Consider the following 20,257-nt stretch of genomic DNA (forward strand, 5'->3'; position numbering starts at 1 on the left):
CAGAAGCAGAGCAGGGCAAAACCCCTCCAAGCAAACCTTTCAGGAGTGTTTCGGCCAAGCTGAGGGATGCCAGCGTGAGGACGTGCACCAGGGGCACCTTCAGCAGGTCATTCATGTTTGATCCAGAAGGCTCCTTCAAGCAAGGCATTCAGCATTCCCGGATGGCTGCATTTCAGACTGCGGTGCACAAGCAGACCTTCTCTGCTAATGACAGAGCAGGGTCTGTGGGATCTAAGTATAATCAGGAATTCTCCCACCCGGCAGTGGTGACAGACATAGCCAGCTGGTGCGTATCCACTTCGGTCAGCGTGAAAGCGTGGGGCTTGTGAAACAAGAGAAAGCAAATCCCTTCTGAATTCCTTCTAAGCAAACAGAGAGGAGTACAATAGGCAAATGCATTTCCAGGGAAGTACCCTACACTAGCACTGGAAAGTCACCAGGCCTTTATTTCAGCATTGTGTAACTGCAGTTGTGGAAAAAATGCTTGCCACTGGATTTCCCTTCACCTTAGTCCCCCTCTTTCTCATTTTTTATCCTCTATCTCACATGTACTCCCTCTGTCTTATTATAACCTTTCATGATTGGCTGCAATATGCCACCTGTTGCCCCGCTGATAGCATTTCTTTTCTTAACAAATGTATTTGCTGGAGCACAAGATGTTGGCGTTGAGGGCTGAAAATGCCCTTCTTTGCTAAAGTGGTTGGTGGTGTTTGAGGGCCATCACATCACACTGAAAAAGCAGAGCCTTGTCCTGGAAACAGACCAAAAAATGGTGATGTCCTGGGAACATGACTCCAGTTACTTTACATCATGTTATCAGTAGAGCAGATGTGAGCTTTGTACCAAAAGACATAGTTTGAGGAAAAGGAATATGCAGTCATAACATATCACAGTAAAAGATACTTTGAGATCTCTGGAATTTCTTTCATTTGCTGAACCTCTCAGTTTCGACCACTTTTTTACAGTTAGTTCTGCAATGAATATGCACAGTTCAGCAATGCTTCCTCTAAGGAGTAAATGGATTAAAGCTGGCCAGAGCTATGCATGTTTGAATCCCAGTGGTTTGGCATGCCATGATAATGCCAATGTTACTTTGAGGATATGCAACAACTTATTAGGAGCAAAGATCCTTAGACAAGTGCTCCTCTGAAGATGAATAAAAGCAGAAGCACTTGACGAATATGTGTTAAAGATCTTCTAGGAATTCTGGATCTAACAAAAACAACAAAGACAACAATAAAACAATAGTAATCCTAGGAGGAAACAGAGAAATCCTGACTTATGGCAGAACTTACAAATAGATCTTTTGGTTTGATCAGACCAATTGCATCCAATTAATCTGCTCCATAGAAATACAACTTGGTCCTTTAGAGTAAAGTTGTCTCAATGGAAAGACTTTACCAAAGACTTCTACATCACTGGATTTCTGTCAGGGCTGTGTTAGGAGGACTTTGAAACTGATCCAGACAAGTACAAAAATTAATCTTTCTCTTTTACTTGCCAATTACAGCATCTGGAAATGATACTGACAGTGACAGCTGTTGAATGTTAATACTGCCTTTGTATTTTTAGGATTACCAAAGTATCCCTAGCCTCTCACTTCCTCTATTTTATTAAGGACTACAGTGAGCTCCACTGCTCTAATCTAAAAGGATGTAAATTTACATTTTAAGTGGAAGTAGAGAGCATACACAGGCACAAGGTGGAGTTACTTTGTTATCCAGCTACACATGACATACAGCTAAAAAACAATATATACAGGAAGCTGGTGATCCTCTGTATCCTTCACGGAGACATATTTCTGCATAGAGTGAAATCAGGGAAATGAAATACCAGTGACACCAAATTTTCTTTGATTCCAAGCATTTTCCTGGCTTACCTTATGAAAGCAATATTTACTTTATTTTATTTTATATACTCCTTTAATTTTCACTCCCAGTATTTAGGAGTTTTCTGTTTGTTGATTTATAGCTAATTATTGTTTACAGCTTTTGTTATTTGCTGTCATGACCCAAGTACTCTGCTGAGATGAGGTCCCAGCAGCCTACACAAGTAACAAGAAGCAGTCCACAGCTTTCAGGCACTGCAGGCAGTTCATGCAGTTCAGTGGACGAAGTCAGTTCATGAAGTTCAGTACACAAAGTGTGCTGTACCATTCCTTCACCTGGCTAAATTTTTTCCCTTTGCAAATTGTTTGCAGAGTGACTGTTAATACATACAGTATTTTTTAATAAAAGCATAACTACAAAGAAAGTCCAAATTTCTAAGACTTTGCTGAATAGTTCAGGTAACTGTCTTCCAGTTGATTAATTGTCTGCACATCTCTTCTCTCCCTCCTTCTCCCAACTGCTCTGCTGGAGGCTGACAGTTTTACACGCTAATGCAACATGATTTGATCATTGGATACTTCGAAAATTGCATTTTCCCCCATATCAGCATCTGGGATGTCTTCTCCGTAGATAGTACCAGATGTTCATCCAAGTAGACAGGCTAAAGCAGGTATTTCCAGCAGAAAGTGTCCAGCCACAGAACAAACTCCTTCTACGGAGGCGCCCAATGAAGTTGCTTTCACAATGGCCCAGTCACCCATGTGATTCACACAGGAATATCCAAGTCAGCACTAACCCAGCCTGACCAGTGTGCATTTTAATGCAATGTCATCATTGTCGGTGCTGGCAACCTACCTGAGTAAATACATCAGCCACTGGTCTTCAGCTCTGGTGCTGCCAGTTCTGCAGTCACACTTCTGAGTGCAACATAGACATAGTCTTTGAAGCCTAAGATCATATCTGAGGCCTTACACAACAGGCCAGACTATTTTTCCTTGCTTTTCAGCAGCAACAAGAATCTGCAAAAATGACTAGGTCACTACTATTGAGCTCAATTTGTATATGTAACAATCAAGCCAGAAGAAGAGCAAGCCCTAACCTGGCAAGGTAACAGACGAGTACAGACCAAAACACAAGTGATCTTCAGACCCCAAGCTCCCATGTCATGGCTTCAAGCCTCTTCCAGTCAGCACAGAATACAGAAGGACATATATTGTGTGGTCTTTCCCTGAGATGCACGCATACACATCTGTGCATGTACTACCCTGTGCCGGGTGCTCCATTGCTGCTTGCCTCTTCAGAGCTTTTGCACTCTCAGATACAGGGCATCTTCACAAAACATTTGATAGTGAAACTCATCTGATGACCTGGCCCTGCACAGAAATGAATCAAGGTCACATAGCCACAGGGTTATGGGCGCACCAGTCCTCCCAGGTCCACCCTGCCCACATTGTCAGCTGTATCTAAATGCAGCACACACACAGTCCTGGGTGTATGGCATGGAAAGGTCATCTCTGACAATGCATGTCAGCATTTGGGGAGGGGGTAAATAGTGGTTTAGCTCTGTTGCTTCACATTACAACTTGCTTCTTTACAGTGATCCTGAGTGGAAGCAGCTTCCAGCCACCAGCTCCAAAGGATTTAACCTAACCTGTTACGCATATATGACCAGTAAGTTATTGTTCCTTGTTCCAGTAATAGCAAATGATGTATTCAGTGTAACAAGTGAGGGAATAAGCTATGCTGCTGTGGCTCTTTACCATCCACTTGTGGGTTGTGGGTTTGTTTTGAGTTTTGTTTTTTTTTTTTGTTTGGGGTATGATTTTTTAATTGTCAAAATTAATTAAGACTATTCTCTAAACACAGAACCATCCCGAAGACCCACTTACTGTCTTTAAGTTGCAGGGTTTCAGGTGCATTTGGCTTGGCCTCTGCCCTCAGCTGTCTGGACCAAACTCTCACCTCCTACTGATATTTCAACACTGGCTGAGCTCTGATGCCTGAATCTAAAATAGTCCCCTTATCTTCATTCGTGGGTATTGGCAAACCTAAGATTTGCATTAATTTCTCGATATCTTATTGCTATAAACTTTCCTGTAATTTTTGATCTCAGAGGATCTAACAGTACTGACTAGGGCCCCTATTTCACCTCCCTGCCCACAGCAGCCAGCCCCACAGCATAACACAGGGAAAGCTCACACCCTCAATAACCCTTTCCTCCCTGCAAACATAATGCTGTCCCTGAGCTGAGCAGGGGGAGTCAGAGATACCCATGTTTCACCAAACAGGGATGCCACAGACAAGCACAGCCCTCGTTCCCCAGCCTTCATCCTTTGGCTGCCACCAGCAGAGTGCAGTCTGGAGGGCCAGGGTGATTGTCGATGGACAAAACCTGCTCTCTATTACACAGTACCACGATCCAGCAAAAAACAAGACCTGCATTTATAATAAAGCAGTTGTAGCGGAGCCCTGAGTCGAACTGCAGGGAAGCAGGAGAAGGAGGGACTCAGCCATGAGGACCACGTGAAAGGGAACATCTCACTGCAGAAATGAGGAGGTGCTTCAGGACAAGAATACATTAGGGATATAACATATCCCATTTACTTCAATCCCAGAATACTGCATCTTATAAAATCTCACTCTCACTAAGAATTACATTCAACCTCAGCTTGATCTGATGGTAATATTAGCAACTACTGCATAAATACAGACACTATGAAATAGAATGTGTCTATGGTGTATCAGAATTCCTGTAAGAAATGTTTTAATTATTGTCAGCAAATCTCTAAAGCAATCAAAACTAGAACCAAGGAAAAGCACTATGAAATAAATCTATGTACTGTCATGCCTCATGTCAGATTGGAAAATGTCTGATTTGTAAGTTGTGTCTGTCACTATTTGTTGTCCTTGATTGCCATTTCAGAGTGTGGAAGAGCAAAAGCCAAAAAGCAGGAGTTTAGAGATGTGCCACAAAGCAAACAACCCATTCAATTTCAAACCTACAGCCTCTAGCAAAACTGGCTTTGATTGGAAAACTGGCCCTTTACAGCATAGAAATTAGCTTTCCTAAGTGATATGTATTCATAGGCCTGTAAATACCTTTCTCACCCACCACTATGGCAGCTCTGAAATATTGCAGCTTCTCTCTGGAGTCAAACTGGATCTGGGAGGTGTTACATATGGGCATGATATGAGGAAACATTCAAGTTTCAGAAATACCTGTACCCATGCAATAGTATGTTTTCCAATGGAACAGGACACCTGAAATGGAGCTGTTGTGTTCTGACAGCTGATGGCAGGTTACCACAGCCAGTTGCAGGAGGTGTGCAACACACAAGTCCCAAGGGCATCCTATACCCTTTAATTTTACTGAATAGTGCACAGCATGCTGCAACATGTGAAACAGCTCCATGAGCTTCTTCTGGATGAGATAGCTTTTTTCCTACTACTGTGATAGCAAGAAGAACTTTGCAGCATGTGTAGCCCAGGAGCAACTGGTGACATTTTTAGACACTGTACCATATGCTGAAAAACATCTGGGTGGGCTTCAGCTACATGCATTAAAAACAAGGAACTAAATTCCACTCTAAGTTAACCCCAGGCAACCCCACTGACGTCAATGGAGCGTAACTGAGAGCAGGAGATTGCCTGTGATCTTTATTTCTTAGAGTTCACCTGCTGCCCATTTGAAGTCATAATCCTTGGTGACAACCCAGTCATTTCTATGGGAGAGAGGCTTGCACTGCAGAGATCAGGTCCTGGTGTGAACTTCACTCGAAGCAGCATTCTTGTCTATAGTGTTTTGAACCATCCCAATAGCTACCTACTACAGCAGTCTCATTGGCTTCTATTTGAACACTGCTGCCTATTATTTGGAAGCACCACAATAAGTATAGCAATACATACAGGTATGTCTCTTTTGTCAAATGGTGGGTCTTTAGCCAAAAGAGGCATCCAACACATTCAGCATATTTAACTGCAAACACTGTCATGGTGATGTGCATCTGGATGACTGACATAAGGCAGGAAATGAGAGCAGAACCAAAGACCCAAGCCTCAAAAACATGTCATTAGCAGCGCACAGCTCCTCATGGGCCCCTGCACAACTATGTGGGACTGTAGCCACGGCACTGTTTGCTTCAGAAACAATCCTTGAGGTGTCACCTTTGACTGCCACAGCAAGGTGTGCTGCAGGGCTGGATTTCACCCTCCCAACACTGCATTTAATGCACCACAGCTGCCAAGCAGTGCCTGTTGGCATGCCTGGAGCAGGCACGGGCTTTTCCATGGCTTGGTGCAGACTGGGTCTACTGAACTGCAGTGCTGTCCACACACCTTCGAACAGGCGACGCAGCTCCCTGAGGTGACATCAGCTGTGCCCTGTGGCCCTCCATGCTCTACACCAAGCAGACAAATCATCACATCCCCAATCCATAACTCTTCCCCAGCCATTTGAAGACACAGAAGATGGTCCGTGAGGGCTGCACAAAGACCTGCTCCTGTCTCAGCAGGGCATGGAAATCCCACTTTTGCTGACACCTAGTTCCTACTGGTGTTGATAAGACAGTTTAAGGTGCAAGACAGAAAAAGCAGGAAGGACTTGAATTTCCGCAGACTGTCTGCAGACTTTCACCTGATGTAAATAAATTGTTATTGTTCCCTTGGCAATAGTGGAGCTATGCCAGTTTGTCCTTCTGTAGAACTGGGCCTGTACTTCATATTTGATTAGCATCAATTTAGACTTCAGTTTTTTGTCTTATCTGCACATCAGAGGTTCTCTGTGCAGCTGCTATGCTCTGTAAACTACTCTGCTCTCCTGTATTTATCTCCAGCTGAAGAAGTATTCTGCCCATGGAGACATTTTAAATTAAGCCTCTGTGTAGCCCCTAAATTACAACTTCAATGGAAGTATCTTCCTACTTTAACCAAGTTATAACAGAAGACAGATTCTGCACTTACAGCATAAAGTTTCTGTTAAAAGTCTGAATTTTTATGAAAGAATAATCCCATGTGTGAGGCAAAATGCAGTTTCTAGCAAGAAAAACCTAGAAGAAGTGAGAAGGTTCTGTCTGTAACAGCAACCACCACCACCAGCCTGCATCCGTGCTGCTCAACCATCCAAGGTGGACAGCCTCCCAGCTGCCTTCTGGCAAGAGCCTGACCTAAACCAAAATCCCCCTTAAGAGTTGTTTTAACATGGCTGTGCCAAAGAGCTTGCACACTGCAAGAGCAGGTACCTTGAGCTTCCAGCACTAGAAGTGTTTCCCACTGCTGTGTCATCTGGAGGCATACACAGGGCTGAAATTCTCAACCAAAGTCAGGCCTTCCATTTTAGTGCAGCAAGGAGAGCCTAGCGTTTTAATTCAGGCAAAAAAAAATAAAAATGTCTTGGGGATCTCTGGGTGTTTGGATTTTCCCCAGCATAGGTGAACCCCAGAGCTGGTCTCCTCACTCATGCCAGTGTGCTCTTCATACCAGCAGAAGCAATCTGGACAGCCTTTTGCAAATGACATTCACTTTTCTTTCTACACCCAGCTAAGCTGGACAGATATTAAGCAACTGTCTACAGCTCTGCAGAGAGCCTAGCCCTAGCTCTGGGGCTGTTGTCATCGATGCCAATTGGCAGTGCTTGTCCCATGCTATGCGCTTGTCCCAATAAACCCCTCCCAATCACTGCCACCTATCCCCTTTAGCCAAGAGCTGTAGCACAATAATTCATAGCGTCCCACTTTGAAGAAGGCATTGTCTTCTTCCCACTCAGTTCTTTTCTTTATTCCTATAAGTAGGGAAAAGCATTGCACAGTCCATCAGTGGTTGCAAGCTGTAATACCACCCACCAGCATCATCAGGGGTTAGACAACAGTGGATGCTTTTTCTTCCAGTGGCCACCTAAAGGTGAGAGGGACAAGGTCCTGGAGCAATAGACAACTCATCTTCCCAGATACTGAGCCAGCAAAAGTAGGAATCAGTTGAGCTGTTGAACTGGGAACAGTGCTGAAAATCAAAAACACAACACTGCACCACGTACTAAGAAGAAAAAAAACGACTGCTACTGCTGAACTCAGGACAACCTGTAAAGTCACAAATGTGTGAGATAGCTGCATATAAGAGTCAAGGTGCACACATGGGTAGTTGAAAGCAGCCACCTCTATACTTTCAGGCACTGGAAAAAGAAGATCCCTGCTATCCACGACGGAATTTGCGTGCCGAAGAAAGTTTCATCATGGAGATGGTGCCAAAAATTATATATCTAGCAGCCATTTTTTGTGGACAAGCATGATTTTGAAACTGTAAATGTGAAGTAGGACATTTGTTAAGGCACCTCCAACAATAGATGTATGACAGAGGCTCCTGGGGGCTTGTTTTTGGAATGTCAGAAATGCACTACAGAGCTACAGCATTCAAAACATTCAGAGAAACAAAATCCCTGAATTAGGCAATGCTGCCAGGCTGAGGAAATAAGAAATCAAGCTGAAAAGCTGAACAGTAGTTGTATTTTTGAAAATACACTAGTATCCCTCAGGCATTCAAAAACCCTTAGTCAGGTCTTAAAAAAATCATAGTCCACTTAAACGTAACAGTACAGGGTGAGTAACCTCACGTTGCCTGCACTATTAAGGGTCACATTTCTAAGTTCTTCTGGAAGAAAATAGAAAATGAACTTTATTTCATAAGAAAGGCAGAGATTCTTACATAATCGTATAGTCCTAGGGGCCTGAGGCATTAAGCACAACATCAGATAATGTGATACAATCCCAACAGTTGAAAATGCTGGAGCAAAATTAACTTGTGCAGCCCTGGCAACAGGACTGGGACCTGGTTCAAGAACCCACATACACAGGAGTAGTGTGCTCTGTTGAAATGATTCACAGCCACACTTTTTCCGGGCTGCAGTTCTTGGATACTGGCTGTCAGAAATGACAAGACCGTCCTGTTCCAGTCAGTGGAAAAAATCTTTCTGAATAAGAGAAAATAAAAGCCCCTGAGACAGACTTCTGCAGTGGCAAATTAACCAGAGCAACAAAGTGTAGAGTTTCAAAGGACCTTCTGAGGTTTTAGGGGCTTTATTTGGGGAGAATGAGCCCCACAGTATTTCAACAGATGCATCGGGTTCCTCTAAAATTTGTCCCCAGTGTATCACATTGTGGTGACATTCATGTGTAGCATGACATTTGGCTAAAATACAATATATTTGTATTATTATGTATAACATAATAAAACAACTCGGTTTTTAAGAGGACCCAAAGTTTGATTCAAAAGCAGGAAAAAGTCTCATCTTCTGACACTTCCCCAAGCCTTTGCAGATGCCTGGCATCTCCTAGCACAGATCAGTGTTGCACCCATCAAAAAGTCCCTCATGCTAGGAGATGGCCTGGGAGCAGTCAGCACACTGAGGATGGACCTAGGATATGACCTCAGTCTTTAAGGATGTCCCCATGCACTTTGCACAGGGAGAAGCAACTCCCATATTTGACTGGGGACAATTCCATGTCTGAAAACCATTCCAGAAGCACAAATTTACCCTGAACATCAGATGCTAAAAGCAGGGGTTTTTTTCTGGAACACAGGTGACTATAATCCTCTGACAGACCTTTAACTCACTCCCTCTGATCTACCCACCCTTGGTTTGTTACCATGCATCACAGAGTGACCAAACATACAGCATGTTTTTCATAAAGTGTGTATCAACATTTCCAGCAAGTGCACTTCATGACAATTTTTTTGCCAAGTGATTCTGCAGCTTGCCATGTTACAAGACACACCACCATATGCATTTGCTAAGAAAAGGGACTTGGCTCTTCCTCCTCAGACTTTGCCCTTAAAAGCAAAGGTGCTGCCAGTGTAGCACTCTGTGCTGAAACCATCCCCACCTGCTGCTCCCTGCCTGTCAGAAGCACAAAATTACACAATTCCTTCTGTGCAGCTGGTACTTGAGCAACTGTGTGAATGTCTAGACTCTCCTCTCTTTACGTGAGCTCAGAGGCATCACAGACACAGGCTTTGTCCAGTCCAAGCTCCTACAAAGCTTGATAAAAGGTCTGTGGCCCTTCCAGTGCACCATCAAGAACTTAGATCCACCACTGCTGTCTTCAGGCATAGCAGGATTTAGGCTGTCAGGTACAGTATTCCACATTCAGTTAGGTAAGAGAAGTTGGTGCAAGGGCTAGTAAAGACCTGCTGTGTTGTGGCAATGAGCCTGCTGTTCTCTCTGAGGTTGCACTACCTGTCTGTGACAATGCCCAGCCTTCACTGATGCCCAGGTGGATGGGAAACACACCTTTTCCTCCATCCTGCAATTAATTGACCTCAACATCAGTGCTGGGGGAAAGGAACAGGGACACTTAGCCAGAAATGAAGTTGGGTATTACAGTAGCTACTGCTACTTACTGTAAGTGGCATTGCACAAGTTATACGTGGCAAAGTCAGAGTCAGCACAGTATATAGAAAGCACGTGAGAAACAGGCCCAGCCACAGCAGGCAAGAAAGGGGAAGTAATGGATCTTAAAAAATGTGGAGTTCGTGAGTGGTGTGGGAAGAAGCAGAGGCTGGCCTTGAGAGATGAAGGTACTTGGTGGGCTGGAAGCAGGCCTCACAGACCAATGAGGATTGTGCTTGGCAATGTCTAGCTTAATGAGATTCAGTGCGGGTACCCTGACCGCACCAGCACATGCAATCTGCCTGCTCTGTTTCAAATGGCATCCCCCCAACATAGGCAGGCTCACCTAGACTTTCCTACCAAGCGCCTGTACATTTCTAATGCTGCCGACACAGGGAGAGGTCAGAAATCCACACTGAACGCCACCATAATAAGAGCAGCTCCGTTTCTTCTTAACAAAAGTTCTGAAGGAGGTAGAGAGACTTCCCTTGTTTGCTGCACATGAGCTAGAAAGCATAACCTGCAGATCTCAAACTGAGAAACAAAGGACTAGTCAAGAGTGCTTGTAGTCAGTAGAAAGTCTTTTAGAGCACAAGCTACAATACACCTTGCACCTTTCTCACCATCCTTGTGCTGGCAATCTGAGTCTGCTGCCAGCCTGCTGGCTTCGTAATGCTTTTTTAAACCCTTACTCCATTATGGAGGCAATGGTCTATAAATATCCGTATCACCCACTGGGCACTAGCAGCTGTGGGCATGAAGCTGTGACTGTGAAACCGAAGAGGCAGTGATTAAATCGTACCAGAATAATAGCTTCTCCACTTATTAGCTACTATCCTGTTAGTTACTTTGTAAGCAGCCATTTTAGTACTACAGAGAGCATGGAATAAGAAATCTAGCCAGAAAATCCCTGACTGTTGTGGCCCAAGGCATGAGAGCATTTCCTCAGCAATACCTAGCACTACGAGAGAGCAGAACCAGGAGGCACAGAAAGTACCCATCTCACAAAGCTCATGAAATCCTGGGTGGGAGGATAGAGCAGCAGTGAACAGGTCCAGTATATTTTAACCCTGTCGGAGATAACTGGTGACCTGGGAGCCAGCATGAGTGGCTTGTGCCCCTAGTAGGATTTTTCAGGGGACATGCCTCCTACCAGCAGTATGGCCATAATGGTAGGAATCCCTGCAGTGCTACCCAGCATGGGAGATCTACACGCATACAAAACACTCATAGTGAGCAAACCCTGACATCCGGAAGAAGGAATAGTCCTAAAATGGCTGCAAAGGTGCAAAAAACATTTTCTAGTGATGCATCTTAATTTTGACGTCTTTACTCATGGGGCTTTGGGCAACCTGGACTAGTGGAAGGTGTCCCTGCCTGTGGCAGGGGGGTTGGAACTAGATGAGCTTTAAGGTCCCCCCCAAGCTAAACCATTCTATGTTTCTAAAAATCCTAACACCCCTAATAAAAAAAGATATGTTGTTGTTCAGAAGTGGATTACAAAGATTTGTTCCCCTTCTTTTGCAGAGACATGCATTAATTTCTAAAGCTTTTCATTATAACTGGGAAGTCATCTAAAGAAGCTTTTCCTACGTAAGTTTTTGCGTGAGTAAATGTTGGTCCTACATAAAGAATTGGCAATGAATGAAAATGCAAGGAAAGTCTCTGGATTTTTAGCTGCATTCTTATCCAATCTTCAGACAATCATTTTCTAATACTGTGTGAAGTATCTGATTTTATCAAAAAGCTATTACTTTATTCAAGTCAGTTAATGGGGATCATTGAACATAGCCAAGTTAAACTCTCCCAAACACTAGGAAAAATAAGTGAGGCTTTAAAAAGAAAAATGCAGTCTGGGACTAATCCCCAGAAGATTTTTGTCATACAAAGCCTCTAATAGGTTCAAAGTACTGATAATTCAGAGGCACAGTTCTTGGATTATCCTCCTCTGATTTAATTACTGTCTGATTTATGGTAGTTCAAATCTAACTGACCCTGGACTTCTAAAACATCTGCAGGCGGGCTTAGTTTTGAGGAAAGGCAACTCAAATGGGATTCTGTGATGCAGTGTCTACTTGCTGATAAGAATAGTATTCTCACTTGGTACAAAATGCAACATCCCTTGTGGCTTGGCTTGGCAAGTGCAAAGACTGAAGTGACTTGCTCTGTGCACCACAATGAGTCAGCGCTTCAGGCACGTATCTGAAACTGTGCACCTTACTTACCTCCAGTGAGCTTGCTCTTTCAACAAGAAACTGCCACGGTTCAAAGTATCTGAATTTCCAGGGACAGAGGCTCATAAGAGAAGTACAATGGGGATGTTCAAGTTATTGAACTAAAGACCATTTAGGAAACATTGAGGATGAGCCTAGGAGGTTACCACCAAGTCAAAAGCAGGTAAGAAGTTCAACTCTGCAATAAGGTCATTTTGGAAGGAAAATTCTCTCTTCTTATCCAAAAAGAGTCATTCCTGTGTGAGTTTCCTCCTGTGCCCTTGTGTTAGCTATAGACATAGATGCAGAATAATCTGCTTCCTTTGTACACATCCTCCACTAAAAGGACAGGAATAGGCTTTGGATGCTGTTTGATATTTGTTATTTGGATGTTACTTGATAAGTCCCAGAGAGCAAGATATCCATTTTCAAAAGAGTCAAGTTTGATCTGATTGAAGATATTTCATAGGAAACACTCAGATTTGATAACATTCTTACCCTGTCTTGAGGATCACAGTTCTTAAGACCCTCCCTGGTCCCAGAAACAAGCATCTTGCAACTGGATAATATTGGGTGTCCGTAATACAAGGATTAAATCAAAACTATTAAGATAATTGGTCTGGGGCTTTTTTGCCTCAGAATTGGTCATTATTATGAAATTTCACGCAGAAGGTTATTTTCCTACAACAATTTCTTCGTTAAGGCATGTTCTGTGCAATTTCCTGCTGGATCATCCTGAATAATCCAGTACGAAACCACAAGCAAATCCATCTACAGACTGCAGCAGAGAATGCTGTTCCTTATGGATGAAGACTGTACAGGCACTGATAGCACACAACTCAACAAGTCTAACAGGATAAGTGAAATTTTCACTGCTGGAGCACCAGTTCCTCCAAGTCTGCCATTGTAACAACACACAGGAAAAACTGCCATGCTGACTTGGACTGGATGGGACTTTGACTGGGTCTACTCCTGCAGTCTCCATCTGCAGTGTGTCTGGCAAAACAAGACCATGGCCTTCCTGACACTGAATATCATGCTGCTGAAAAACTTGCACAACCCCTTACAGGGATTTTTCATGAGGTACTTTCATGTCTTCATCTAGGATTTCCGTCACAAGGCATGATTCTGTCATGAGCACAGATAGGAGAAAAGTCCATTCTTTCAGAAGTGGGGAATCTGGTTTGTTTCTATATTACTGTTTACTTTATGACAGTGTAACAAAGCCTGTAAATGTTAAGCCAGAGTCAGTATTAGCAATGGAAATAATTACTACCACTGTAACTGACGTTTTGTTAATGTTACTGTAGCATTGTCTCATGAGTCATGACAGGATGGAAATTAATTTGTCACTGCTGTAGGTCTCTTTCTTTACTATAAAGCCAGTTTCTCCTCTTACATTCAGCTGCTCAAGTGTCTGTAATAGAACTAATAAACCAAAACCATGCTTGAACGTCCTTGTATGCGCTGCCTTCTCCTTGGCCAAAGCCTTTTAAATGTCATTTTGCTTAGGTAATGGAACAGTCATATGAAAACTGAGGCCCTTCAGAAGGCACCTCTGAAACTCACAGAAAGGCTCTGGACTCATTCAGCCTTTGAAAAGGTGTATTTTTACATTCTTTGCTAAAAAAATTTGCTTCTTAGGACTTTGCGGTATATAAGTTGTGCCTCCACAAAACTGGAACTTATTTTCCCTCAATTCACAACAAAGCCAGGAGAACTCTGCCCAAAATCACCTACCAGCATGGTGGTGGATGGAGCCTGTGTGGTCCCCTTAGGGACCAGCAGCAGTTCTTCATTCACATTCTTTCCAGGATGCCACCTTCTTGCAGTTCAAAGGCTTCTGGATATTAAACAAAAGCAGAGTGAGCCTATAAAAAGAATAAGCATGAAGCAAGAAGACGCACATTCTACTTGGTGACCACAGGACATCCTGTGGTCTGGTTGGGTCTGGAACATAAGACATACGAGAGAAGGCAGAGGGTCTTGGCACAATTCAGCCTGGAGAAGAGGAAGGGAGAGCAGACCTTACTTCCAGCCATTCTGTGGTGCATAAGAGGCAAGAAGACACTGATAAAAGGGTGATTCTGGTTTACCTATTTTTGCCATGAGGGTGATCAGTCACTGAAAGGGGGTGCTTGGAGATGTTAAGCATCTCCAGCCTTGGAGCTGAACTTGCACCCAGCAACCTGCTCTAACAGGGCCTGCTCCATGCAGGGGGTTGCACAGCCAAAGGTTCCTTCCCACCTCAGTTCTTCCATGAGTTAATAAAGCCTTTGGAATGTTTGTTTGCTTGTTTCATTGTCTGAAGAATGTCTCCTGACCCCTGTTTAGCTTCTCTTCCTTAGATTTAGCAAACTCAGTGTTTCAAATAAAGTCTTTGACCAGCTTTCTGTATTAGGATTTTTTATTAAAAAAAAAAAATCCACTAGGAGAAAATAGGTAGCTTCCTAGACAAAAATATTTGAAGAGGAAATTCCTCTTCACTTTTTCTTTGCCTGTTGAAACAGGGATTTGTTGTATTTCTGCATCCACTTTGCCATTATCTGTGGATATGTTTAGCCCTTTTTGCAATACAGCCAGACTTCGGCAGGCTGCTCAGTCTTTAGCCAGTGGCATAACCCACATTTCCAAGTGTGGATTATTTCTGAGCCAGCTGCAAACTTATCTGACTTCATCTGGAACCCTGCAGATCTGCTTCCAAATTCTGTTTCTGAACAGTGAGTATGTATGAGTGCTAATTCTACTGAGGAGCTTTTTCTCATTTTCAGAGCTTAAAGGAACCTTTCTTTGTTGTCAGGTGGTTTTATTTTTTATATCAAATTTAGCCTTTACTGAAACTAAAATTTGTTATAAGTTGGAGGAGCATACTTCGGGGGGCTTGTGATGTTTTAAGGTCTGAAAGTGACACAGACAGAAAAGCTGGAAGAAATTAGACTTACGATGAAAAACAACTTTGTTTGAAAACAGACTCCAGCAGTGAGGTCTGAGGAAGCCTGAGGCTCTATCCACATGTGCAGAAATCCAGCTTTGCCCTGGAGATGTACGTCTGCTTTCTGTGACCAGCAATGAATCATAGCCAACACCTTTCCTGCCTTGTACTTCAGGGGTGAGACGTGAGTCCACCACACACCTCCATCTGCTCCCTTCACCTAGGTTGGTGCACTGCTCCACAGCCTGAGAATCTTTGGGAAGACAATAGTTTACTTTCAGCATCACGCTACACTTTCCCAGCAGTTTACAAGTAGGGCATATGCATCCACCCATGAAAGGAGCTGTGGACGCAGGACATGTCAGACTTCTCATTGCTTCAGACATGTAGCTTAACACTGAAAAGTTTCATTATCCCAGGATGTGCTTTGACAATTCACAGAGGAAATAACAGTGGGCCTTCCATCTGCAAACTCAATTTTTCAAGTGAAATTTCAGCTCTCGAAACCAGATCCTATTGTGAAAGTTCTTCCAAAGGGCTTTCTGTGAGCCTGATGCATATTCCATAAGTTCTTAAGCAGCACAATACCCCCTCATGACACAGGTAAACTACACCATTTTCTTCATTTCACCATAGGTGTCTGTTCTTTTAACACTGAAGCAATACAGATGCATATTTTAGACTTAAGAAGAAATAGAACATTGATAGTCAGTGTCAACAATATTGGTCAACAACAAGGCTCTCTCTTGTATCAGGCAGAATCGTGTTATCAGAGAAGGACCTGAGGAGAGGAACACAGAGTAAAACATGCCAAACACTGCTACACATCTGGGGGTTTAGGAGAGGTTGGCATGACTTCTTCCTATCCCAGTAGCAGGTTCATTTAATTCAGTTCTACCAGAAGATGTTTGGCCCTGGGGATTTGTTCCCAAAACTGCACCGATTTTCTGTAACCACTGCCTGAGAAAAGCATGACCGCAATGTCAATGTTATCCACAGCTTTCACAGCACTCACAAATTTAAGACCTGAAGGGCATTTTCTCAGATGGACTGAACAAGATGTCAATCATAGAATCATAGAATCATAGAATAGTTAGGGTTGGAAAGGACCTTAAGATCATCTAGTTCCAACTCCCCTGCCATGGGCAGGGACACCTTACATTAAATCATATCACCCAAGGCCTCGTCCAACCTGGTCTTGAACACTGCCAGGGATGGAGCATTCACAAACTCCCTGGGCAACCAGTAGGTAGCAAACTTAAAACAACATCATAACCTGGCTGTTTCCTGTCTCTTCCTGAATCTCTCAATCCTTCAGTCTCTTGACCTGTAATTTTCACAGCATACACCTGCATATCTTTTCCTAAATGAATGGATCTTATCATCTGACAAATCAATACACAGCAGAAGTGGAGGATACAAGTTTATTTCAGTAGATGTTGCATTTTAGCATCTTGACTCATCACAAATCAAAAGCTATGTAGCAGTGCTGATGGAAGCCAACAATGTGCCTTCATGAACATATTAATATTTGCAAACTAAATAAAATGAGAAAACCTGGATTATTCATGTAGATCACAGAGTATTCCTGTTGACTTGGCATGGACTGCAACAAAGAGCTTTAAACCAAACAAGATTTGGTCTCCTAATAATAATCTATTTCCTAATAGATTATTCAGGAATACATAATCTTTCTTCCTTCAAATATAAAGAGGTTTAGCCACTCTTGCAGACTTAAGCAGTAAAGCTGAGCACATGCAGCCCAAGATACTTCCTAAATGTCTTTTTGAATGTATATTAGGAAAAATTTCTTCACCAAAAGTGTGCTCAGGCATTGGAACAGGCTGCCCAGGGCAGTGGTGGAATCACTGTCCCTGGAAGTATTCAAATCCATGTACATGATGCCTTCAGTGACACGGTTTAGTGGTGGATTTGGCAGTGTGGGGTAACGGTTGGACTTGATAATCTTAAAGGCCTTTTCCAACCTATTTGATTCTAATGGTTTTATGAAAGTTTGACTAGGCAAATAACCACTTTCAATCTTATCAAATTATAAAAAGAATAACAGGAATGGGAGGACTGCTTAAGACATAAATAAGGTGTGTGATTTTCCCTATTACTTACTCAAGCTGCCTGTAAGTGAGCAGCTTGTTCTTTGTGACCATCGCTTCTTGATTTCTTGGACATACTTGCTTTGTGTGTTGTTAGCAGTGCTGATTTATGAGATGCAGGATGTCTGTTCATGAGCAATTCCATGGAGATCATTAAATCAAAGGCACAAAACACTTGTGAAATGGGAACAGTATCTAACCAATAAAATATGATATAGGTGTGAGCCAACATCCTAGAGGTCATGAGCATTTTCAGCAAAGACCAGTTCTGATTTATCGGTCTTCTTCTGGCTTCTCTTTACTTTACATGAGGTATGAACTGTAGAGGGGGAGCAAACAGCTCTATTTTAGAAATAGGATGGCCGCTGCCTCACCTTGTCTATGAACAAAATACAGGTGCAATCATCCTAAGTAGCTTTCCCATGAAAATATTGAACACTTTTAATTTTCCAGGAAGAATCCTTCTCCTAAGACATGTTATACATAAAAGATGCCATCCAAATATTAACTTCTCAAGGGAAACTAAGCCTCTGTTACTCAAGCGTCTTCTGCACTGCTCAAGACCGCCTCCAGACGTTTGTTTTTTTGGGAGCATACTGACATCTCGTGGTTGCATGTGAAACTGTGACCAGCTCATGTACAAAAATTAGTTTCTGAAACGGATGCTATTTTTTTTTTTTTTTTTACAGGAATTGCATTGTTTCGACTGATTTTAGAAAGATCTGCTACTGATAGGGAAAGAAGTTAGATGTGGGACTTGAAAAGCAGGAGTTGGGAGATTTTTTAAGCCAGTTGTTTCCAAAGTGTCTGAACAAGTTCTCAAGCTGGAGCACTTCAGTCCAGGGGTTCACAGCTCCTGGCAGAGCCACCAATGGCAAGACTCAAATCTGTTTCCAACATTCACTGCATTGTCTTCAGATGGAGATGGGTGAAGTGATTTGTCTGGAAGATGCTGACTCAGTGTAACCCAGCCTTGTCCCTCTCTGCAGACCCCTGCAGGGCACTTACACATGCAGTGACCCATACCACTGGTGGGATCGTGCTTGACTACAAGATCAGTTCTGTTCACACCAGACAACATTTCCGAAAAGTTGGCTAAATCAAGAGAAAGGACAGCTGAGAGACATATGAAGTTCAGGACATGAATTATCCCTTTTCATAGAATAATAGAATGATTAGAGTTGGGAAGGATCTTAAGATCATCTAGTTCCAACACTCATGACATGGGCAGGGATGCCTCACACCAGACCATGTCACCCAAGACTCTGTCCAATGTGGCCTTGAACACTGTCAGGGATGGAACATTTACCACTGCTTTGGGCAAGAATATTTACCACTGCTTTAGGCAACCTTTTCCAGTGCCTCACCACCCTTACAGTAAGGAACTTCTTTCTTATGAAGACCTGAACTTCCCCTGTTTAAGTTTGAACCCATTACCCTTTGTCCTGTCACTACAGTCCCTGATGAAAAGCCCTTCTCCAGCATCCTTGTAGGCCCCCTTCACATACTGGAAGGCTGCTATGAGGACTCCACACAGCTTTCTCTTCTCCAGGCTGAACAGCCCCAACCTTCTAAAATAAAAATCTCGTATTTTTTTTCTCCATAAAGATCTCAACTTCTCCTGACAAGGAGCTTTAACAAAGTCTGTGTTTGGTATGTAGATATAATTTTATTGTGGTTTTGGTTCCAGGATGTTCCAAGCTAAAACAAAACTCCTGAGTGTGAACATCTTAAATATTTTACTCAAGAATCCTGGCAGCAGACAGTTTGACTTTTTGTCCTTCCTTTTCTTTCTTCATATTTCACAGTAGAGCTTTACTGATCTTTAACTGCTTTTTTGATAGGAAAAATGTCCAGACTTTTCAGCTACTTTGTTACATTGATTTATTTGATTTGTTATTACGCTCAGCTTCTTAGTAAATCATTGCTTAGGGCCAAACCTTATAACTATGCCTGATTTGGTTGAATATTCTGCTATTCTAGTCAACGAAATTCTGCTATGCAACAATTACACTGGAAGTAAGAAGAAAGTGAGAAATGTCATCAAGGAAAAAAAAAATCACAATAAAACCAAACAGTTCTCTGCATATAGGGGCAAGACACATTCATGTATTATTTCCCACCCATTCTGTATAAGATATAAAAAGCCTGGTCTGAGCTCACCAAAACATATTCACCACCTGTCTGGGGAAGGGCACTGTGGAAAATCTTCTTGTGCTTAATTTCAGTTAATTAATCTGTTTCAAGCAAATTTAACCCTGGGAGCTGGCCTCTGATCACCTCCTGTGTGTCTGAGGAGTGAGTGTTGTCCCTTTTAGGGTCCCAGTGCTGCTGAAGGCTTGTGCAGAATGAGGGAAGATCAAGATGGCCATACCTGTTCCCTCCACAAAGGCAAGAATAAGAGGTCTGGGGCTCTGCAGAGGGGTGGGGAAGGTGGTGAAGTGATTCTGATGCTGAACAGGCAGTTCAGTCCAGGACCCTTCACCAAAACCTGAAAAGAAAGCCTGGCTAAGAGGCTCTGCAAGAAGCAAGCCTGGGAGCTGACACACTCTGTGTTAGTGCTGACCCTCTTCTAGACCTAGCGATGAAAGGGGCATTCCCACCAAGCAGTGACTCTAGGTAGGAGTCCCCAAGGACACTGTGCTTCCCTTTACTCACCCCTTGGGAGTAGATGGTCTCCTGTGCCGATCAGTAGAGGCAACACAGCACTGAGAGCTCTCATGAAAGTGAAGAGACATGGATGTGAAAAGGAAGGCCAGCAGATACAGTGCCTGGCTGTGGAGATTGTTCACAGA

At 43.0% G+C, this 20,257-nt stretch overlaps 1 protein-coding gene across 1 annotated transcript in view; it reads right to left on the reverse strand.

Annotated features, from left to right (window-relative positions):
- The window catches only part of MUSK (muscle associated receptor tyrosine kinase), a 52,824-nt gene extending 52,094 nt beyond the window's left edge, over positions 1 to 730 (reverse strand). Inside the window, exon 1 of the mRNA XM_057423147.1 lies at positions 37 to 730. Coding sequence (XP_057279130.1) covers positions 37 to 148 — 112 coding nt within the window. The 5' untranslated portion in view covers positions 149 to 730. The remainder of the gene's footprint in view (positions 1 to 36) is intronic.
- Between the last annotated feature and the right edge of the window lie 19,527 nt (positions 731 to 20,257).

This window comes from Pezoporus wallicus, unplaced genomic scaffold, assembly GCF_028554395.1.
Source record: "Pezoporus wallicus isolate ANWC-B61680 ecotype Strahan unplaced genomic scaffold, APGP_CSIRO_Pwel_v1 contig_7243, whole genome shotgun sequence".
Taxonomy (NCBI): domain Eukaryota; kingdom Metazoa; phylum Chordata; class Aves; order Psittaciformes; family Psittacidae; genus Pezoporus; species Pezoporus wallicus.